At 51.5% G+C, this 18222-nt stretch overlaps 1 protein-coding gene across 1 annotated transcript in view; it reads right to left on the reverse strand.

Annotated features, from left to right (window-relative positions):
• Positions 1 to 5644: 5644 nt before the first annotated feature.
• The window catches only part of NXN (nucleoredoxin), a 100738-nt gene continuing 88160 nt past the window's right edge, over positions 5645 to 18222 (reverse strand). Inside the window, exon 8 of the mRNA XM_044993372.1 lies at positions 5645 to 6907. Within this exon, the coding sequence (XP_044849307.1) occupies positions 6725 to 6907 (183 nt within the window). The 3' untranslated portion in view covers positions 5645 to 6724. The remainder of the gene's footprint in view (positions 6908 to 18222) is intronic.

Here is an 18222-nt window from a genome sequence, read left to right on the forward strand (position 1 = left end):
ACTGTGCAGGAGACCATTGTGCACAGAAAGAGCTTCCTCTTCTGTATGTTCCCATACAGGCAGCTTGCAGAGGAATCAATAAAATCACAGGTTTTGCAACGGCTATTCAGTTTACACTTGCACAGCTGTTAAAACAGACCTGCCCCTGAGAGGTCCACGCCCATGTTTAACACCCAGCCGCTCCACAGAGTGCCCACCTTCTGCACTTGATACCCCTTAGCATTGGTGAACACATGAAGCTTTGAGCAATGTGCCCAAACTGTGGGACTCCAAGGGCCACACTTACCCACAGCTGCCATCGTCATGGTGTAGGCTTTGGAGAGAGCAGGCCTTTGCACCTGCTGCTGCTCTGACTGGAATGCCATAAGGGGGTTAGCGGTCATCAAAAGACTTAGCAGTTGCTAACACAGCCCTTCAGCGATTTAGTTAAAGTCCCTATCAAGTGAGCTTACGTCCTCAAATCCAGGCCTGCTCACCCACCTTTGAAATGAGGTTGGGTTTGGTGCCATCTATTGAGCAATAACACCCCCCCCCTCGGTTCTGACCCTTGTACACCAAGCTAGCTCAAGAGCACAAGTAGGTTCCAGTGACTCGCATCACCGGGAGTAGGAAAAGCAAAGGAGAGGTGGTGCATCGTATGTAGTTTACACAGTTCTCCTAAGGCCGGGGTCCCACCCCACCGCGGTGCCCACGGGCGCTATGGCACCCACGGGGCGTCTAAGTATACCCGTGTACTGGCATCTGCAAAATGCCACCGAATTTCGGCGATGACACCACTTGGCGGTATTCGGTGGATGCTCGTCCGCCGCCACGGTCATCCATGGCTCCTTGTCTGGCGCTCACCAGACGAAAAAGGTTGGGGACCACTGTTCTAAGGGGACTCTTTTCTTGGGGTGGGTGAATCCCCCACCCTGAAGAAAAGGGCAGGTGGGAGTCTCTCACCAAGGCCCCACTCAATCTGCCCTGCCACAGAGGTTCCCCTATTCACTGTAAGGCAGAGGATGCTGGTCACGCTGCACAGCTGGCTTGCCCATAATGCAGCAGAGATTCTTACCCTACACAGCGTCATGTGGCTTTACAGGGCCATGGCGAAGGTAATAGAACTAGTGCGGCAGGGATGAAGTGTAAGTTGTATTGTACAAGGGCTCGATATGTGGGGCTCTCAGAAGAAAAAACACCTGGCTTCCATTTTTTCAGTAGGGGAAAAACCTCTGCTTTGAAGTCTCAGCAGCTGGCAGTAAAATCCATTGGACTGTAGTGTCATGAGTGCTCTGTAAGCCCCCCAAGGAGGCCGTGAAGTGGCTAATCAGTTATGGCAGGAGGCCCACGGGCTCTGTGAATTGCCATAGCTGCTCTTTGGAATGCAGTTCTCTCTCCCCAGGCCTGTTTGTCAGGCAGCCTTGTGCGTTATTTAAACAGTTCCAGTGTAATGGCTTTTGTCTCTTCCTGCAGCGCTGCTTTGGGCCAGGTCCCCTCCAGGACAAGCCAGCAAACTGTCCATTGTATCCCTTAAAACTACTCGTGGTGGAGGCCCTACTGCAGGTGCTGTAGTGGAGGGCAACAGCTGGTGGTATCCCCCCCACCCCCTTCCCATAATCCTGGGCCCTGTGTATCTAGGTTTACACAAAGAAACATGGTGAAGAATGTGATAAAGCACCGACAGCTGTTTGTGTTCATGGTAATAGCTTAAATCAGTTCAAAAGCTCCCTTCCCCCACTTGCCCCTAAACCTGTGGTCCCCGCCATCAGCAGGAAAGGCAAGAGAAGTAGCACATTGGAGGGATGCAGAGTCCTGACATTTGAAAAGGTGAAACGTACCCACAAACCTCTATAGATCAAGTCTGTCACGTACACTGTTGGTCTGTGGGAAATCTTGTTACCCTTGCAGCTGCAAAATTCCTACTGTGACCTTCATGCCCCATCCAGATTTGGCAAAGGAAGTGGGAGGTGAACACAGCTGCTGGGGCAGGGGACAGGAAGCTATTCCAGTAAATGAAGTTCCTTAGTAACAACAACACTGGTTCAGTAAACACCAACCCTAGCAAGAGGCCAGGGACAAACCAGCAGGATGTTAGCCCTTAGAGCAGACAAACATGGTGGAGGTACGTGGGCGTGATACAGGCTTATCTGGGTGATGCTTTGCGGCACAATTAGGTGGTGTGCTGTCCCTGCACAGGCTGTCAGTTTTCCAGTTCAACCATCAAACGTTCTTGGCTAGAGTTTAATCCACAGTGTTAGCTCTGGGCATTGTGTTCTAATGTAAGTCAGAGGTTAAGCCTTCTGCCAGAAGGTGGCAGTATTTGTCATGAATGCAGCCTGTGTGGGGAGCAGAGTTGTTCCTAGGTTCCCCCCCCCCCCCGCACAGATTTAAACTCTGAAGGGGGTGGGGGGAAGTGAAGGAGAAGAAGAAAGAGGAGGTGAGGAGGGAAAGAACTGCAGAATGAGTCCTATTCTATGGGAAATGTCTTGGGTTCTTCCCATCCAGCAGCCAGGCTCTGGGCTGTGCCGGAGAAGAAATCCAAAAATAGGTTCTCTATGAGCTCAGCCGCTCCTGGCCACCTCCTTCAGTCTGGGAGCAGGAGGTTCTATGGTGGCAGGACACTGTGCAGTAAACCTGGCCCTGGGTGATCACATGCCGGTGGAATGAGGCTCCCCAAGCTCGATCAGGTCCTGGCACAGAGGAGCAGCAGGAGTGAGTGCAGGAAGCCCTTTGGGAACTACAACCCTTGGTGCCCTACACCTATTTCATAGAATCATAGACTATCAGGGTTGGAAGGGACCTCAGGAGATCATCTAGTCCAACCCCCTGCTCAGAGCAGGGCCAATCCCCAGACAGATTTTTACCCCAGTTCCCGAAGTGGCCCCCTCAAAGATTGAACTCACAACCCTGGGTTTAGCAGGCCAATGCTCAAACCACTGAGCTATCCCTCCCCTCCAACTTCTTAAAAGGGTTTGTTTAGTGGACATCCCTAGTGCAAGTGCTCCTGCTACAATACCAGCTGCTGCTAAGAGATCCCTTTCTATCTTACTCCAGATTAAAAAACCTAATTTTCAGAGGCTGTCATGATCGTACCATGATTTAGCAGTGGCCCACCATTTCCTTTGGCTCTTGTATTCAGTAATAGCACAGAGCCATCCTGGGAACTGGATGCTTGATAAATACATGGAGAAAGAATGTGGTTGTTCCCTCAGGCACATCCTGATCCAACCTTTCCGAGGAGACTGAAAGTGCATCAGCGGGAGAACAGCTCATTCCTCAGAACCGGATGCCAGCCCTGGCCAGGGGAAGAGCCAGGTTGACACAAACATTTGCACTTCACTTTAGCCCTAGTTGAGTAGCTGCCGCAGTCCTACTCTGGGAGCCTGAGCAGCCTCTGCCAGAAGAGGTTTTTGCTCCTAACTGTAATGTCTAGAATCAGCCAGTGCTGCATGAACCAACAATATCCCATTTAAGCGCCTTATTGTGATTCTCATTCAAACTGCACAGACACCATTCTCTCCCTAAAGCACCAGAAACCCATGCTATGTAAACAGAACATGCACTAGGTGGCAATGGGATCTGGAAGCAATTACCCTGCTCTCAGACAAGCCTATTCTCAGCCACTTCTGTGCATGCAGCTTTGGTCAAAACTTCAGGACTGCAGAATTTCTCACTTACCACCCCCCTTCCCCCGGTGGATTTTAAGTTACTTTAAGGTATTTTGCTGCAGATTCCACTTACAATGGTGTATTTTCAGTGATTCAGGGCTGGGAGCACTCGAGAAAGGTGCCTGATTAGCAACTGCAGAGACAGAAATCCTCTTGAAGCACCAACTGGGAGCAGACCTCCCCACCCCACGTTTTGACTGCCACATGGACAGACCAGCCTGAGGGACAAGTGGAGAATTCTAGTGCGCAGGACTGTTCGGTCACACCCAGCAGCTGCACCTTTCTGCTGCCCAGTGTGCAGCCTGGTCTCTGTGACGTGGACTGATCCATCTCATTGGCTATTGAACAGCCCGCAGCATAACAGGCTCCAGTTCCTCCCCCCTGGGTTGGGGTCACACTTGACAGGCTCGACGTGGTATTTGTACAGCACCTAGCACAATGGACATTAGCACCTTGACCAGAACCCAGATCGGTGCCACCAACCACCAATCCCTCTTTTGCTTAATTGTCTGCAGCATTTGTTTCCAATTCAACAGCCAATGCTGCTGCTTTTTGAGTTATTCATTGCCTAGTTAATGATCACTAAATAAAATACAGGCCCTGAAGCACTGTCTGTACCGTCTAGATTGATACGACTCCTCTCTCTCACACAGCTGGCTGGCTTTCCATGCTCCTTCCTTAGTAGGTTGTTGTACCATGGATAAAAGGGGAGGCTACAATCTCGCCATAAGTGACAAATGGGCTGAAGGGGAAAGCAGCAGCTTGTATGCCCCCAGCTACTCAACACACACAAACTACCACATGGCTCCCCAACACGCCCCTCCCCAAGGACGCATGTAGGTTTGTTAAAGGAAATGATCACCGACAGAGCTACATGACTGAGGAAATGCCTACAGGGACTCTCAGTCCAGCTTTCAGCGACTGATTTGTTATGAAAGGCAGCGTGGTCTGGCAAATTAAGCAGGGGCCCGCGAGTCCAGGCAGCTGGCCTAGTGCTGCTCTATCACTTTCTTTCCCTCCCTCTCTCTGGCCTGTAAAGTGGGGACAATATCACCTTCAGGAGGGTGAGGACGCAGCAACTAACAACTTCAAAATAATCCCCTCTCTCCGGGTGAGCCACCCAACACACAAATGTTCAACTCTCTCCCCCACAGCCTGGGAAAGCCTGCTGGGATGAGGCTACCAACTCACTACAGATGTTGGGCAAGTCACTTCCCTTCCCAGTAAACTGCTTCTCCCTCTGTGAAACAAGGCCAACAACTCTAATCAACCCACCGCCCGCTGGTAAGGCACTGGGATCTACCTGAATGGAAGGGGCTGTAGCAGCACATGGCATTGTTTCCTGGTTAGCACTTGTCTTCCATTCCTCAGCTGTTCGGCGCATGCACCGCGTTGATACACAATGGGGTGTCCGTGTATGTCTCTACTATACATATACCCACCTTACAGCTCCGATTTCACTGGCTTCTGGGATACCCCAGAGCCCACTAATACTGTTACTGCTTGGTCAATGTAAGGAAAAGAGCTAAGGGATGAACTAACCAATCCGGGAGAGGCCACAGCTCCAAAATACACGGTTGGTTGGGAGAACACAGCAGGATCTCTAAGAGGAGGTTACTCACTGTAACTGGAGGCTCTTTGAGATGTGTGGTCCCGATCTGGAATCGGTGTGCATGCGTGCCATGCGCCGGAGCTGTTCGCAGTAGTGTCCGTTAACCCGCTCAAGCAGAAAACCTGGACTCTCCAGCACTGGAAGGCCTGGTTTAAATGCTTCTAACAAGGGACTACATGGGATAAACCCGTAACCAGCAGCAATCAGGAGTCATGTTCCAATTTAACAACAAACTCTTTGTATGAAACACAGCACCAAGATCTACCAAGGTTGGTTGGTTCCAGCCACAGACTGGTACAGCAGCCCCTTGGGCACAGAAAGGCCACAATGAGGACCCCAAACCAAAAACCTTTACTCATGTGAGTAAGGCCTGCAGGTGTTTTCACCAGACATGTTTCTCCCTCAGCCCTGCCTCCCGCCGGGCCCATCTCCAAACCCTCACCCCAGACATAACGATGGCTTTGTTGTGAGGAATCTGCACCTCCAGGAACCCGGTGACTGTAACCATTTTATTACAAAGTTCCAATCACCATGTACAGTTTTTACAACCTCAATTTTCTGGGGGCTCAGCTGAGCTGCTTGGGGTTGTGTTTAGAACAGCACCATCAAGGCTGGGCTTGGGAAACAGCTACAAGGAACATCTTAATCAACTAATGTAGGGGGAGGACATTTCATACCAAGGAGCAGGGGAGAGGACAGAAAAGGGCAAGAGAGAATGAGAAAATGTCAGAAGAGCAGAGGAGGATCAGGGCAGCCCTGCATTGTTTCTCCTTTTCGCTCGGGGTTGGGGGGTGTCTGGGGGATACGTGGGATTTCCCCCAAATGCATATGACTGACACTTAACTAAGGCTGCTGTGTGTTTGGTGTGGAGGTGGCGGGAGGGTAAATACAACCTAGAAACAGGAGTTCTTGAACTAGGAGGAAGACCTTTGCTGCATCATGACCAATCCGCATTGAGCTTTTCAGCAGTTACACTTCGACTTGGCACTGTGGGCTCACTGAGACTGACGAGGGAAAGGAGGTTGGGTGGCAAAGGAGAATTCTCTTATTGCTTCATTGGCACTGTCTGTCTGGGAAGGGGTGGGCAGAGGAGAGAAGGGTGAAGAGGAGTGTAATATAAGAGCCCCGAGAACCCCAGTCCACTGCCTGATGCTTAAGTTGGCAAGAACACCATGCAAACGTTTGCCTGCTAGCTAGTGCCGTGTATAAAATAACGATACGGTAACAGTCCTGGCCTGGTTATTAGAGAATATATCACCATGAAGCACAAGCAAAGTCTCCAAATGCCAGCGACTCCCTGCTGAAAGTGCATCTCCAGGAGCCTGCTTAGGAGGAGGATTCATTGCGTAAAACAAGGCACCACAGGAAGGCTGGGTACTGGGTCGTGCGAGAGAACACGCTGAGCACTCTGCTAGCGGAGGAAGAGACCTAGTTTTAAATAACGTCTGTCGGTGCTGAAAGCCCCTCAGATGGGTTCAGGTTTTAGCTTGTCCGCTAGAAAGTCGCTCACAAAGGCTTCCACAATCTCAGGAGTGATTTCCTCGACGTCCATCACGTACTTGGCTCTGGCTGACATGTCCAGGATGGTGAGCAGGGGCGCTGCTTCGGGCAGGTTGGTGTAATCCCGCAGGGAGTCAGTCATGTCATCCTGAAAGCCAGCAAGAAAGAGCCCATAAACAAAGAGAATGACGCCAATTCTCTGCTCATCCTTACTAACAAGCAGCTGTTATTACAATGTATTGGTGTACGGTTTAACTGTAGTAACAGCTAAACTCCGAGGTAGTCAAACCCAACAGTGACTATCTGTTCAGCCTTAGGACTTGGCCTGTCTTCTGCATCACACACAAGGCTGTGGGAAATGCAGACTCCTGGGCAACACTGGGATCCTCGCTCTTCAACTTGACAGCCCTTGGACTGCCACATAACTAGTGATCTCAGGCATCAGGGAGAGGAGTCTGGTCTAATGCAGTGGTTCTCAACTTGGGATCCACCAGTATAATCAAGGGTGTCTGCGAATGTGCCAGCACCTACATCATAGTAATGATGCACCATGTTCTAACACTTATAGTTCTCACATTACAAGTCAATAGCGAGTTGGTGCTGCCCATACATCACCTTGAACGCTGTAGTTTATCATTTAAAGCACCTTCAGTATGTGAAAATGGATTCTCTGCCCTCACCAGCATGAAAAACCAAACACTGTTCAAGAATGAATGCTCAAGATGACCTTTGCACTTGCCTAACTGAAATTACCCCTCAACTGGGCACACCGTGTGCTGCCAAACAAGCCCAAGGATCGCATTAGTATCAGGTAAGCTGTCAATATTTTAATTGGCTATGTTTTGTTGTTGATCTGTTCAAATAATAATTTCTCGACAGTAATATTTGTGATAACTACTGAAGTAATGTAAGAGAAACAAATTATGAGCCACAAAATAATGAGGGAGGAGTTGGGGGTCTGCAGGTTTGTCTGTTTAACTTTAGGGGTCCCTGGGTGGTAAAAGGCTGAGAACCACTGGTCTCAATGGTTACAGCACAGGCCTGGGAGTCAGGTTTTCCCCCACTCCCCTGGACGGAGAAGGCAGAGACCCAGCTCAGATTCCTAGGGCCAGAACTCATTGACTGTGTTAAGATCATGCCTGGTAAACAAGAAAAGTTTGGAACCAGAAATCAGTGAACCAACATTGGTGGACAAAATGATGGGCTATTTGACCCACCACTCCCTTTGTGGATTAAAGAAAGAGACTTTGGGGAGAAAAACTGGCTACTGGAGCAAGCTTCACCATCATGGCGGCCACCCCCACAATCTCCTGAGACCCCCAGGGTTCATCATCATGATCCGGAGAAATGTCCTGACCCGGCCAGAGAGAGCAGCCCAGATGACATCACCACTTCCACCAGCTCCAGCTGAATCCCAACCACTAGCTGGGGAGGACCAGGATCAGACTAACAGCAACATCAGCTCCCACCCATCTCAACAAATTTCTCCCCCCCACCAAATGAAAGCCTTTCCCAGCACTTTACACTGCAAATGCTTTACCTGTTTTGCCTTCTTTTCTCTATCTTCGATACAAGGTTAACAGGATTGTTAATGGTGGGTTTGCCTCCGAGTTGGCGGAGGTTTCTGTATTCCAGCCCCAAAACTTGCTGAATGCTGGACAGTGACTGGGTTATGTTAACACCTTTAGTCGTCACGTTCCATCTAACCTAACACAACACCCCTTCCCACTTAGCTAGGATTGAAGCTCTCCTGCAGGCTTCCCTGTAAATGCAGGAAAACCCACACAGCAGACCAGCACATCCCCCCAAGACTGCCAGGCTTCCTCCACTCCCCACCAGGATCAGGGAGTGTAACTGACGAGCAGGGAGCAGTGCCCTATCCTGGCTGCTGCTCGCTGCCTGCCATTAGCTGCACTGCCGCTGGGCCGGGGAGGGCTGTTCCCATGTGACAGGCTGGCCACTGCCTTCTGAGGAAAGCGCTGCCAGGCATTCATCTTCACCTGTCTGGTTCATCAGCCCACTCTCCCCTTCAACTCCCGCAGAGCACTTGTGCGTCCTGTCCCGGAGGGAGGCAGTTACCAGTACTGAAAGGAGCTCAGAGAAGAGCAGGAATAACAACCATGGAGGAGGGAAGATGAAAAGACCCAACTATGTGCAGCTTGGCTACGTAATGCCTGAGGGGTGGAGGGAATATAATAACCACCTACATGTGTTTGGCATGTCTAAGCCCCAAGGCGGGAGAGACGCTGATTGTCTAGGGCAGTCCTAGGGAGAAGGGGATAGCTAGGAGCAGAGGCGGGAAAGAAGGAAAGGTCAGCTTTCAAAAACCAGAACTGTCCAGCTGAGGAATAGGTCCCTCGAGGGAAGTGGTGGAAGCCTCACTGCCTGGGCGATTTAAAACTGGACAAGTCCTGGACAAGATGCTGCAGGAGACAGATCGGTGGTGGGGAAATGGACGAACATGACAACCTGACAAGTCTTTTTCTATCCTGAGCCTTGGATCCTCTGATCTATTTTCCTCAGATAGAGCGAAAGCCAGAACAAAGAGAACAGCTCTCTCTGCAGGCAAGTTCCCTTCAAACACACCTCCCTGGAAAGGCCTTTTGCTAAATGCGCTCTGTTGAAATTCTTAGCAGCAAGCCCTTGATTCGGACAAACAGCCAGGTGTCTCCCCCAGTCGCCTGCACTTGATCAACGTGTTTGAAGATAAAGGTGAAGAGCCTCTCCTGCTGGGCCCTGGTTTCTCAAGTCAAAACTGCAGAACACAGAAAAAGCTCAGACACACTTCTCTCCTCCAGAGCAGTCCTTATCTGAGCCAAGGAAACCCAGATCCCTAGAGAGCAAGTAGAAGGAAGGAGCTCCTTTATCGTAGCATTGTGCCTCTCCTCCCATCAGGTCACTTTGGACACTCCCCTCCTCACACAAACACTTCCAGGCTGCCGTCCATCCACCTGGAAAACCCTCTAAGAGACCGCTGGGCAAGCATCAACCTGGCCTCATTCAGATCCCTCTATAACCCACTTCCACCATGCAACCTACTAGTAGGGAACTTACTGAACTACTGACTCATGGGCCCTGGTCGCTAAGTGGACACGACCTAGGTATCATATGGGCTTATTTACATCATGCCATTCAACCCCACTCTGTCCTCTCTCATCTGTATTCCCATCAGTCATGTCTTGTTCTCGCTCTTCTCTGAGGGGATGCTCGCCAATATTAAGGCTAACTCGGGGGCTCGGTAGCCCTATTCACTGCTGTATGAGCCAGAGGGCTGGAAACCTACTCCCAGTGCCCCACACCTGTAACGATCCAGCGTGCTGCTGGGCACTGCAACGTGCGCCGGCAAAACGGGTTTTTGCCCATCACTATATTGGACAATGTGTGTGTGTAGGTGGGCCCGATGCTGCAAACAGTGGAACTGACTGCTCCACCATCATCTATAATACAGAGGTGCAGCCCAGAGAAACTACAAATCCCATCATGCAGTGCTTACTGAGGTGCTGCGCTGGCTGCTCAGATGAAGATGGAGCCGCTTCTCTATTAATGACATTGGCCAGCGTTTACCCCTGGGCTGCGCTATGGCAGTTAGCCAAGAGGTGCTAAGCATGAGATGAGCCCATTTCTATGCCCAAACTGTAGTCCCCCAAGTCCTGGACTGAGCCGCCTCAGTTCCAGCATTCCTAGAGACCAACAAATGGAGACTCACTCCGGCAGTGATTTCACACCGTGGGGTGGCCTGATGGAATGAGGATGGCTGAGCCAGAACACCCCGTACTCCTGTAGGCTTTGCACCATCCTTAACTGAGACAGCTGTAATGTGCGGGGATGGGAATGACCTCCTTGGGGCCAACTGCCCCTGGGTATAAAGCCCCAAGAAAGAAAGGCAGGAGATGCCGGGTTGGGGGCTGCAGGAAAGTTTCATTTGAGCCCTGCAGCCACTACCAGCTCTGAGTAGTAGGTGGGCTTTGTTTGCACTCCTCTGCCCAGAACTGTCTGTCACAAGACAAGGAGAGCAACTAAGAAAGCTCCAAGAGCAAGTCAGTGCCACCCAGGCTACCGAGATGAAAGCAAGGAGCAAGAGGTAAAGGCCCCCTTCCCCGAGGACGTCAGGATGCTCCTGCCCAGCGTGTCCTGAGAGAATGGCGTGCCTGCCCCATGCTACAGGATACAGCTCAGAAATCCAATCTCAGCACAAAGCCATTGTTTCTTTAGCTGCTTCAAATGTGCCCAGTCAGCTGTAGGCTACACACCAGCCTCTCGGTGACCCATGAGGGCTGGAGGGATTTGCTCTTCACTTCTCAATGCTTTGCTTAAGCCACCCACCCTGCCCCAGCCAGGACATGACTATACACTCCCTTCCACCCACCGCTTCCCCCTCCCAGCCACCCCCATGCACACGCATGAGAGAACAAGGGAGATGTTAGAACAGTCGTGCACGTACTCGCATGACGTACTTCAGCCTTTGCCAGCTCACGCTGTTCCCTCCCTCCCTCCTGGGCCCAGTGCCTCCACTGCCCACTCCGACTGCAACTGATTGCAAGCCTGGGACTTGGGTGGGCCAGGGCAACATGCATGGCAAGTGGGAGGGAGGCAGTGGGCACTGGCTGGAATAGCCCAAGTCCGTCTAGCAAACTGGTACAAAGTTAGTCACCTTGATCGATTGGTCCATCAGCCCTCACAGAGAGAGCGCAGATCACAACACGTCATTCTTGTTATTCCAGCCAGTCCTTCCGCTACCTGCTGGCCAGGCTGTCAGCGGCACCAGACACTTGATCAGCACCGCAGCCCAGAATCCCTGAGCGATCCGCCAGCCTCAGCCTCCCACACAACGTACAGTCAACCTGTGGAACTCCTTGCTAGAGGATGTTGTAAAGGCCAAGACTATAACAGGGTTCAAAAAAGAACTAGATAAATTCATGGAGGATAGGTCCATCAATGGCTATCCCTATGATAGTCAATGGTGTCCCTAGACTTTGTTTGCCACAAGCTGGGAATGGGTGACAAGGAATGGATCACTTGATGATTCCCTGTTCTGTTCGTTCCCTCTGAGGCACCTGGCATTGGCTACTGTCGGAAAACAGGATACTGGGCTAGATGGACCTTTGGTCTGACCCAGTATGGCCGTTCCTATGGGATTAAAGTTGCGCACCACCGCACCTGACTAGTGTTAGTACAAACTGCAATTTTCCTAATGGCTCTGCTCTTTGCGTAACCTAGTGGTTACAGCACAGGACAAAAAGCTAGAGGGTTCCAGGTTCTATTCACCATTCTGCCATTGAGTCACTATGTGGCCTTGGACAAGTCACCTGACCTCTCTGTGCCTCAGTTTCCTCCTCTGTAAAACAGGATAGTACTAGAATGAGCTGGCCAATGTGTGTACGTAACTGCCCTCTGCTGGATGGGATCTGAACAGAGCAATTGTGTGACACAGGCTCTGCTGAGAGCTGCTAATGGAGATTCTCCTTTAACTCAAATGGTAAGGGCCTGTGCTTTTGGAGCAGGGGAATCTGAGTTCTCTTCCAGTATGAAGATCTAAGTAGTTGTGGTAGATCGCGTAGTACCGACCATCAGATTGGTTTCAGAACCAATATGGCTGTGGTTTGTGAAATGCTTTGTGATCATCAGACACAAGGTGCCAAAGAAGAGCAAAGCACGAATGGAAGGGTGTGAAATGCCAGAGGCGCAGAGCTAAGTAACAGAAGTGACATCTGAGCTTGCAAAAGGCCGACGCGGAAGGTACGCGAGCACACAACCAATTAAAGAATGACAATTCAACAACATATTTTGGAGAGAATCCTGGAACAATAGAGCCTCATCCAAGATGTCCCCAGACACACACGGCGGCTGAAATGAATCCAACCAGAGCGCTGCTTGGTGGGGGGGTGTGCAGCAGGGGTTGCATTAATTTTGGTCAATGCGTGCAGGGAAATCAGAGCTCTGGGGAAAGGGTAAAACACAATTTGTCACTGCCAGAGCTACGGAATTACAAAGCCAGGGCTGGAGTGATTCATTTCTCGCTCCTGGCTCCAAGCACCATAGTAGGATGCTTTTTTCTGTGCTCCAGTTAACATGGCCAAACCCAGAATGTGCAGCATCTGAAATTGGGCCTTTTTCCAGAGTCATTTTTTCAACAGCGGTAATAAAAAATTTGTTAGGCAGCTGGGTAGCACTGTAGCACTTAGCTGCGACCAGCCACACAAGGTAATTTATAATGCTGGCTCCCTGGTAAGCCGGGGGTTTCGAGAGCAGCCAGTTCGATGGTGGATGTGGCCGGGGAGGGATGACTGACCAGTCTCTGCGGCTTTGTTTCTGTGAAACTGCTGAGAGCCTTAGCACCGCATTTTCCCAGACATTTCCAACCTGCGCTTCTTCCGACCTGGAACCGGCTGAGGGGCCTGAAGATGAAGACGGCTTGAGAGTTGCAAGGCGTCAGGAGTTCCCACCCTTTATTTGACTGTCGCAAAACCACTGCAACCTTCTAATAAATGCAAATGGGCCTCAGATGCGCCGGGAGAGAAGTGGGCGGCGCCCGCGCAGGCCGCATTGTGAGCTGAGCAGGGCCACCGGAAATGCAGGGATGGCCACGGAGCCGGCAGTCGGAGCTATTGAGAAGGCGATGAATGGGACTTTCAGGATGCTCCCCCACTCGTAGAGGCTGGGAAGCTGGCAGCAGCATGAATAAGCATCAGTGTTTCAGCTACTGCCAGCGAGGAAGAGGGTTCGGGAAGAAAATGCTCCAGAGGTTACGGGGGAGGGGCACGAGCACAGCACTGTTCTAATAGACGCCTTTCCAACAAGGGGGTTATTCAGAGACCCGGGCTGAGCTAGGGAGGGGGTGATGACCCTATGGGGGGGGTAGAGCGTGTGAGAGAGCTGGACGTGTGTGTCACGGAGAGGAGCGCACGCCCCTGGAGTCGGGGAGGGAGCCGCAGGGTGGGACAGCAGGCTCCCCTCTGTGCACAATGCAGCTCAGGCGGGAACTGACTGAGGGGAGCACTAAGGGCTGGGCATGCACACGGGGGCTGGGTACACACACGTATGTTACCCAGCCGTGGGAGGCTCTGCACCTGCCCCATGCTCGGCGATTCCCTGGGACAGCTGCCTGCTTTGGGTGCCTGAAAGGGAAACACAGACCCTTCCTCCTGGGCCCTGCAAGGGGAGTTAAAGGGCACCATGGATTTTCCAATCCTTGTTTAAAAGATGTTCGTAATTTTCAAGCCTACAGTGACAGCATGACCGGCACAGGCTAGTAAAGGGCTGACAAGATCTGTTCACACTGAGCTCCTTCCACTGGGCTTCTAGGCTTTCTACAAACCCCCATCCTGCTCAGGAAACGCTGTCTCCACTGGACACATGAGGAAACAGGCATGGAGCGTGAACAGTCACACAGCAAGGTCAAATGCTGTGCTCTGCCACCCTTGTGCCAGCCAGTGAAATTGCTGGGGTTGTGCTGACCCAAACTTAGGCCTAGGCATTCCCATCACTCAGCCCTGTGCTTGTTGCTGTTTCACTGACCACGTGCACCTGAGCCACCCCCAGCAGCTTGCAGAGAAGTTACGCACGCGTTCCCAAAGGCAGGATTTACCCCGCTCCTCTTGTTCACCCACTGAATGCCAGATCACTTCCACCTGGCCTGCAACGTGCCCTGCTAGTCACGTCACTCTGAATCTGGCTCAGTGATCCCCACGGGAGCTGCACCCTCTCACACCCAGACTGGAGTCAGCCGCTGGTGCCTGTGTCAGACGCAAAAGCCCCTTTCCTACACTGGCCCTAGGAAGTGGTGGACTGGAGGCAGCAGATTTCTTGGAGTTCCCTTTCTCCTGTGCACAGACAGAGCAGGGCGGCTCCATGAAAGCACGCCTGTGTCTGCAGTACAGGCTGTCCTATAAAGGCTAGCCTGGCTCAGAGCGGAGCAGATTAGGGCCAGTCAGTGCTGGCACTGCAGCAATTGCTTTGGTCAGCTGCCAGCTCCCCAGGGAATAAGATTTAAGTATTGATCCCAACCTCCCCTCGGTGCTGCTGGGGTGTAGCAAGAAAATAGGGCCTTAAAGGAGCACCTCTGTGCGCCGCACCATGCCAGGGGATTGCTGAATGGACACACCTGGTAGCCAGCAAGGACTGAAAGAAAAGGCTGGTTTGCATTTGTTCATCTCTTTGCCTGCCCTGCCAAGTTTCCTGTCTGTGCAATAAATACAGAGGGGCTTAGTATTAGAAACAGCAACCAGCAAACCTCCAGGAGTTCAGAAGTTCTGCCCAACAGCCAAAAATGCAGCTGCATGTCTCGTGCGCAGACTCTCCTAGGAGTTGTGGGGCGTCCTGCCTCTGCTGCTGTATTTTGGCGCTTCCACTTCTAGACAAGGTGCAAGGAAGTGGGATCAGGGAAAGGAGCTTAGTTCTCCCCAGCCTTCCTGGGTTCCTGTCAGTCTCTGGGGAAGATTCAGGTCAGTTCTTTTTAGATCCAAGCCAGCTGGCCAGTTTCTAATATTCATGAGGTGACCCAGAGACTTCCAACGCATTCTCCTTTAGCGCCAGCCCTGGCGGAGGGACTACGCAGAGCCGAGGAGTCATCCAGCTCAGAGCCAAGGCCCCACCTCAGGGCCCGACAGAAAGCTGGAGACACACTAATCTCCTGAAGTCCCCAATTGCCTATGTTCATTTTCAGGACCAGGACAGAACACCCGAGGCAGCCTGCTCAGCCCGTGGAGCAGGGCCAGGAAGAGGGAGGGTCTTTGCATTGCCCTGCAGAAACCTCTCTGGCCAGCTGAGGAAGGAATCACATTTGACCAACCTCAGCCAGAGGACTGATGGTCACCTTCCATGCAGAGCTGTGGAGAGGGTGTAAAGGAAACGTGGTGTTGCCCTGGTGATCTAAGGACCTCTTGCACCCAGCGAGGGGGGAAGCACGATGCACTGACAACACTACACTGAGCACAGATTCACCCTCCCCACTGCCAGCGAGGCTGTCGAGCATGTGATGGAGCACACAGCAGGCTGCCAGTACACGTGGTACTCAGCCAGCCAGAGGCACCATCTGCAAAGCCTCTGAACAGCAGGGACACCTCTGGACATGACACCCGCCTGTCCCTGCGGCTCTGGGCGTGCTGCAGAGCCAGGGAGGCAGCGCTTCCCTCCAGGACACCAGGAGCACGCTCACTGCTCCTTCTCTAGACAGACAGAAGCTGGACCGCAGAGACATATCCATCACGGGGCTGTCGGCTTCACTTGGGAGCTCTCGATAAATCTTACGCAGGAATGCCTCCAATTAGAGGCCACTAGAGCACACTTCATTACAGGGCCGCATTCAACAGAAGTGGGCCAGTCTGGCTCATGCTCCAAAGGGATGTGCTGAGCAATGCATTCCACACACACCCCCGCCCGCCCTAGGCCTGACCAGCCCGCCCTGCACGTTTTCTGAGTGGCTGCAGGGGGTGCAAACAGAGAGCACAATTAACAAGTGCCACTCATCATCTCCCTGGGCATCTCCTCTCAGGGCACTGAGTCCCCTGAGCAGCGCAGTCTGGGCGGGTGAAGCAGGGCTATGGACAATGTGACATCACTCTCAGATTCAAACACACCTTCCCTATCAGGGGAAGCCTGTAAATCTTATACCTTTAGTCCAGTCATTGAGATGCTGGCTCTGAATTCTCAGCCTCTGAACCCTCAGTATCAGCGGAGCGGTCGCTACTCCTTGCAGTGAGTGGCAGCCTCTACTCCTCCCGCCCCCCTCCACACCCCCCAGACAGAGGGAGAATGCACGCTGATTGCATCACGTCCTCAGCCAGCGAGGGCAAAGGCAGCAGTGGCCCCTCTGAATCAGAAATGGAGAGCTCCTGTCAGGTCCCAGCTAGGCCACTCTGCTGAAAAGCACAGTACGACTGTTCCCCACCGCCTATTTGCGAGAGCTCTGTCCCGTCTATCGATGTCTCCAGGGAAGGGTCTCTCTCTGCTTGGGAGGTTACTCCACAGTCTCATGCGGCTTGACAGTCAGTAATGGACAAGTCACACCAGAGTCTCGCATTGAGGGTTTCCAATCAGTTAAATAACATCTGAGAATCTAGAAAACCCTTGGTTCTATCCTCAAAACTCTGCCCTGGCCCCAGGCTGTCATCTGAATACAAGCAACCTGTTCATGAAGTCAGCCCCAAGCCATGTTATGTTACCACAGGCCTCATTGGATAGGAAAGTCAAAGAGAAAACTGGCACAAGAGGAGTTTCATAGCCAACAACCCCTGCGGTGCGGCGATCCTGCCAACCCCACTTCCCCATTTGTCTTAAGGGCAAAGCATTTAAAGAATGCTAGGAGTGGCACGCTCCCTTTGGCTGCTTGCAAACTTCTGGGGTTTTTTGTCTGAGTTTTATCAAATAGAGGCCTGAAGCTGGGGAGTTTGTGTTCCCAAAACGCTATTTTGATTGGTTTGTTACAAACTAGTGGTTAGAGCCAGGATTCCTGGGTTCTGTACCAGGCTCGCTCAGTGCCCGTTTACTCACCTGTACACTGGGGACAAGTAGATTCATAGATTGTAGGGCTGGAAGGGACCTCGAGAGGTCATCGAGTCCAGTCCCCTGCCCTCATGGCAGGACCAAATACTGTCTAGACCATCCCTGATAGACATTTATCTAACCTACTCTTAAATATCTCCAGAGATGGAGATTCCACAACCTCCCTAGGCAATTTATTCCAGTGTTTAACCACCCTGACAGTTAGGAACTTTTTCCTAATGTCCAACCTAATCCTCCCTTGCTGCAGTTTAAGCCCACTGCTTCTTGTTCTATCCTTAGAGGCGAAGGTGAACAAGTTTTCTCCCTCCTCCTTATGACATCCTTTTAGATACCTGAAAACTGCTCTCATGTCCCCTCTCAGTCTTCTCTTTTCCAAACTAAACAAACCCAATTCTTTCAGCCTTCCTTCATAGGTCATGTTCTCTAGACCTTTAATCATTCTTGTTGCTCTTCTCTGGACCCTCTCCAATTTCTCCACATCTTTCTTGAAATGCGGTGCCCAGAACTGGACACAATACTCCAGTTGAGGCCTAACCAGCACAGAGTAGAGCCGAAGAATGACTTCTCGTGTCTTGCTCACAACACACCTCTTAATGCATCCCAGAATCACGTTTGCTTTTTTTGCAACAGCATCACACTGTTGACTCATATGTAGCTTGTGGTCCACTATAACCCCTAGATCCCTTTCTGCCGTACTCCTTCCTAGACAGTCTCTTCCCATTCTGTATGTGTGAAATTGACTGTTCCTTCCTAAGTGGAGCACTTTGCATTTGTCTTTATTAAACTTCATCCTGTTTACCTCAGACCATTTCTCCAGTTTGAATTATGACCCTGTCCTCCAAAGCAGTTGCAATCCCTCCCAGTTTGGTATCATCTGCAAACTTAATAAGCGTACTTTCTATGCCAATATCCAAGTCGTTGATGAAGATATTGAACAGAGCCGGTCTCAAAACAGACCCCTGC

Source organism: Mauremys mutica, chromosome 19 (assembly GCF_020497125.1).
Source record: "Mauremys mutica isolate MM-2020 ecotype Southern chromosome 19, ASM2049712v1, whole genome shotgun sequence".
In the NCBI taxonomy this organism is placed as follows: Eukaryota; Metazoa; Chordata; order Testudines; family Geoemydidae; genus Mauremys; species Mauremys mutica.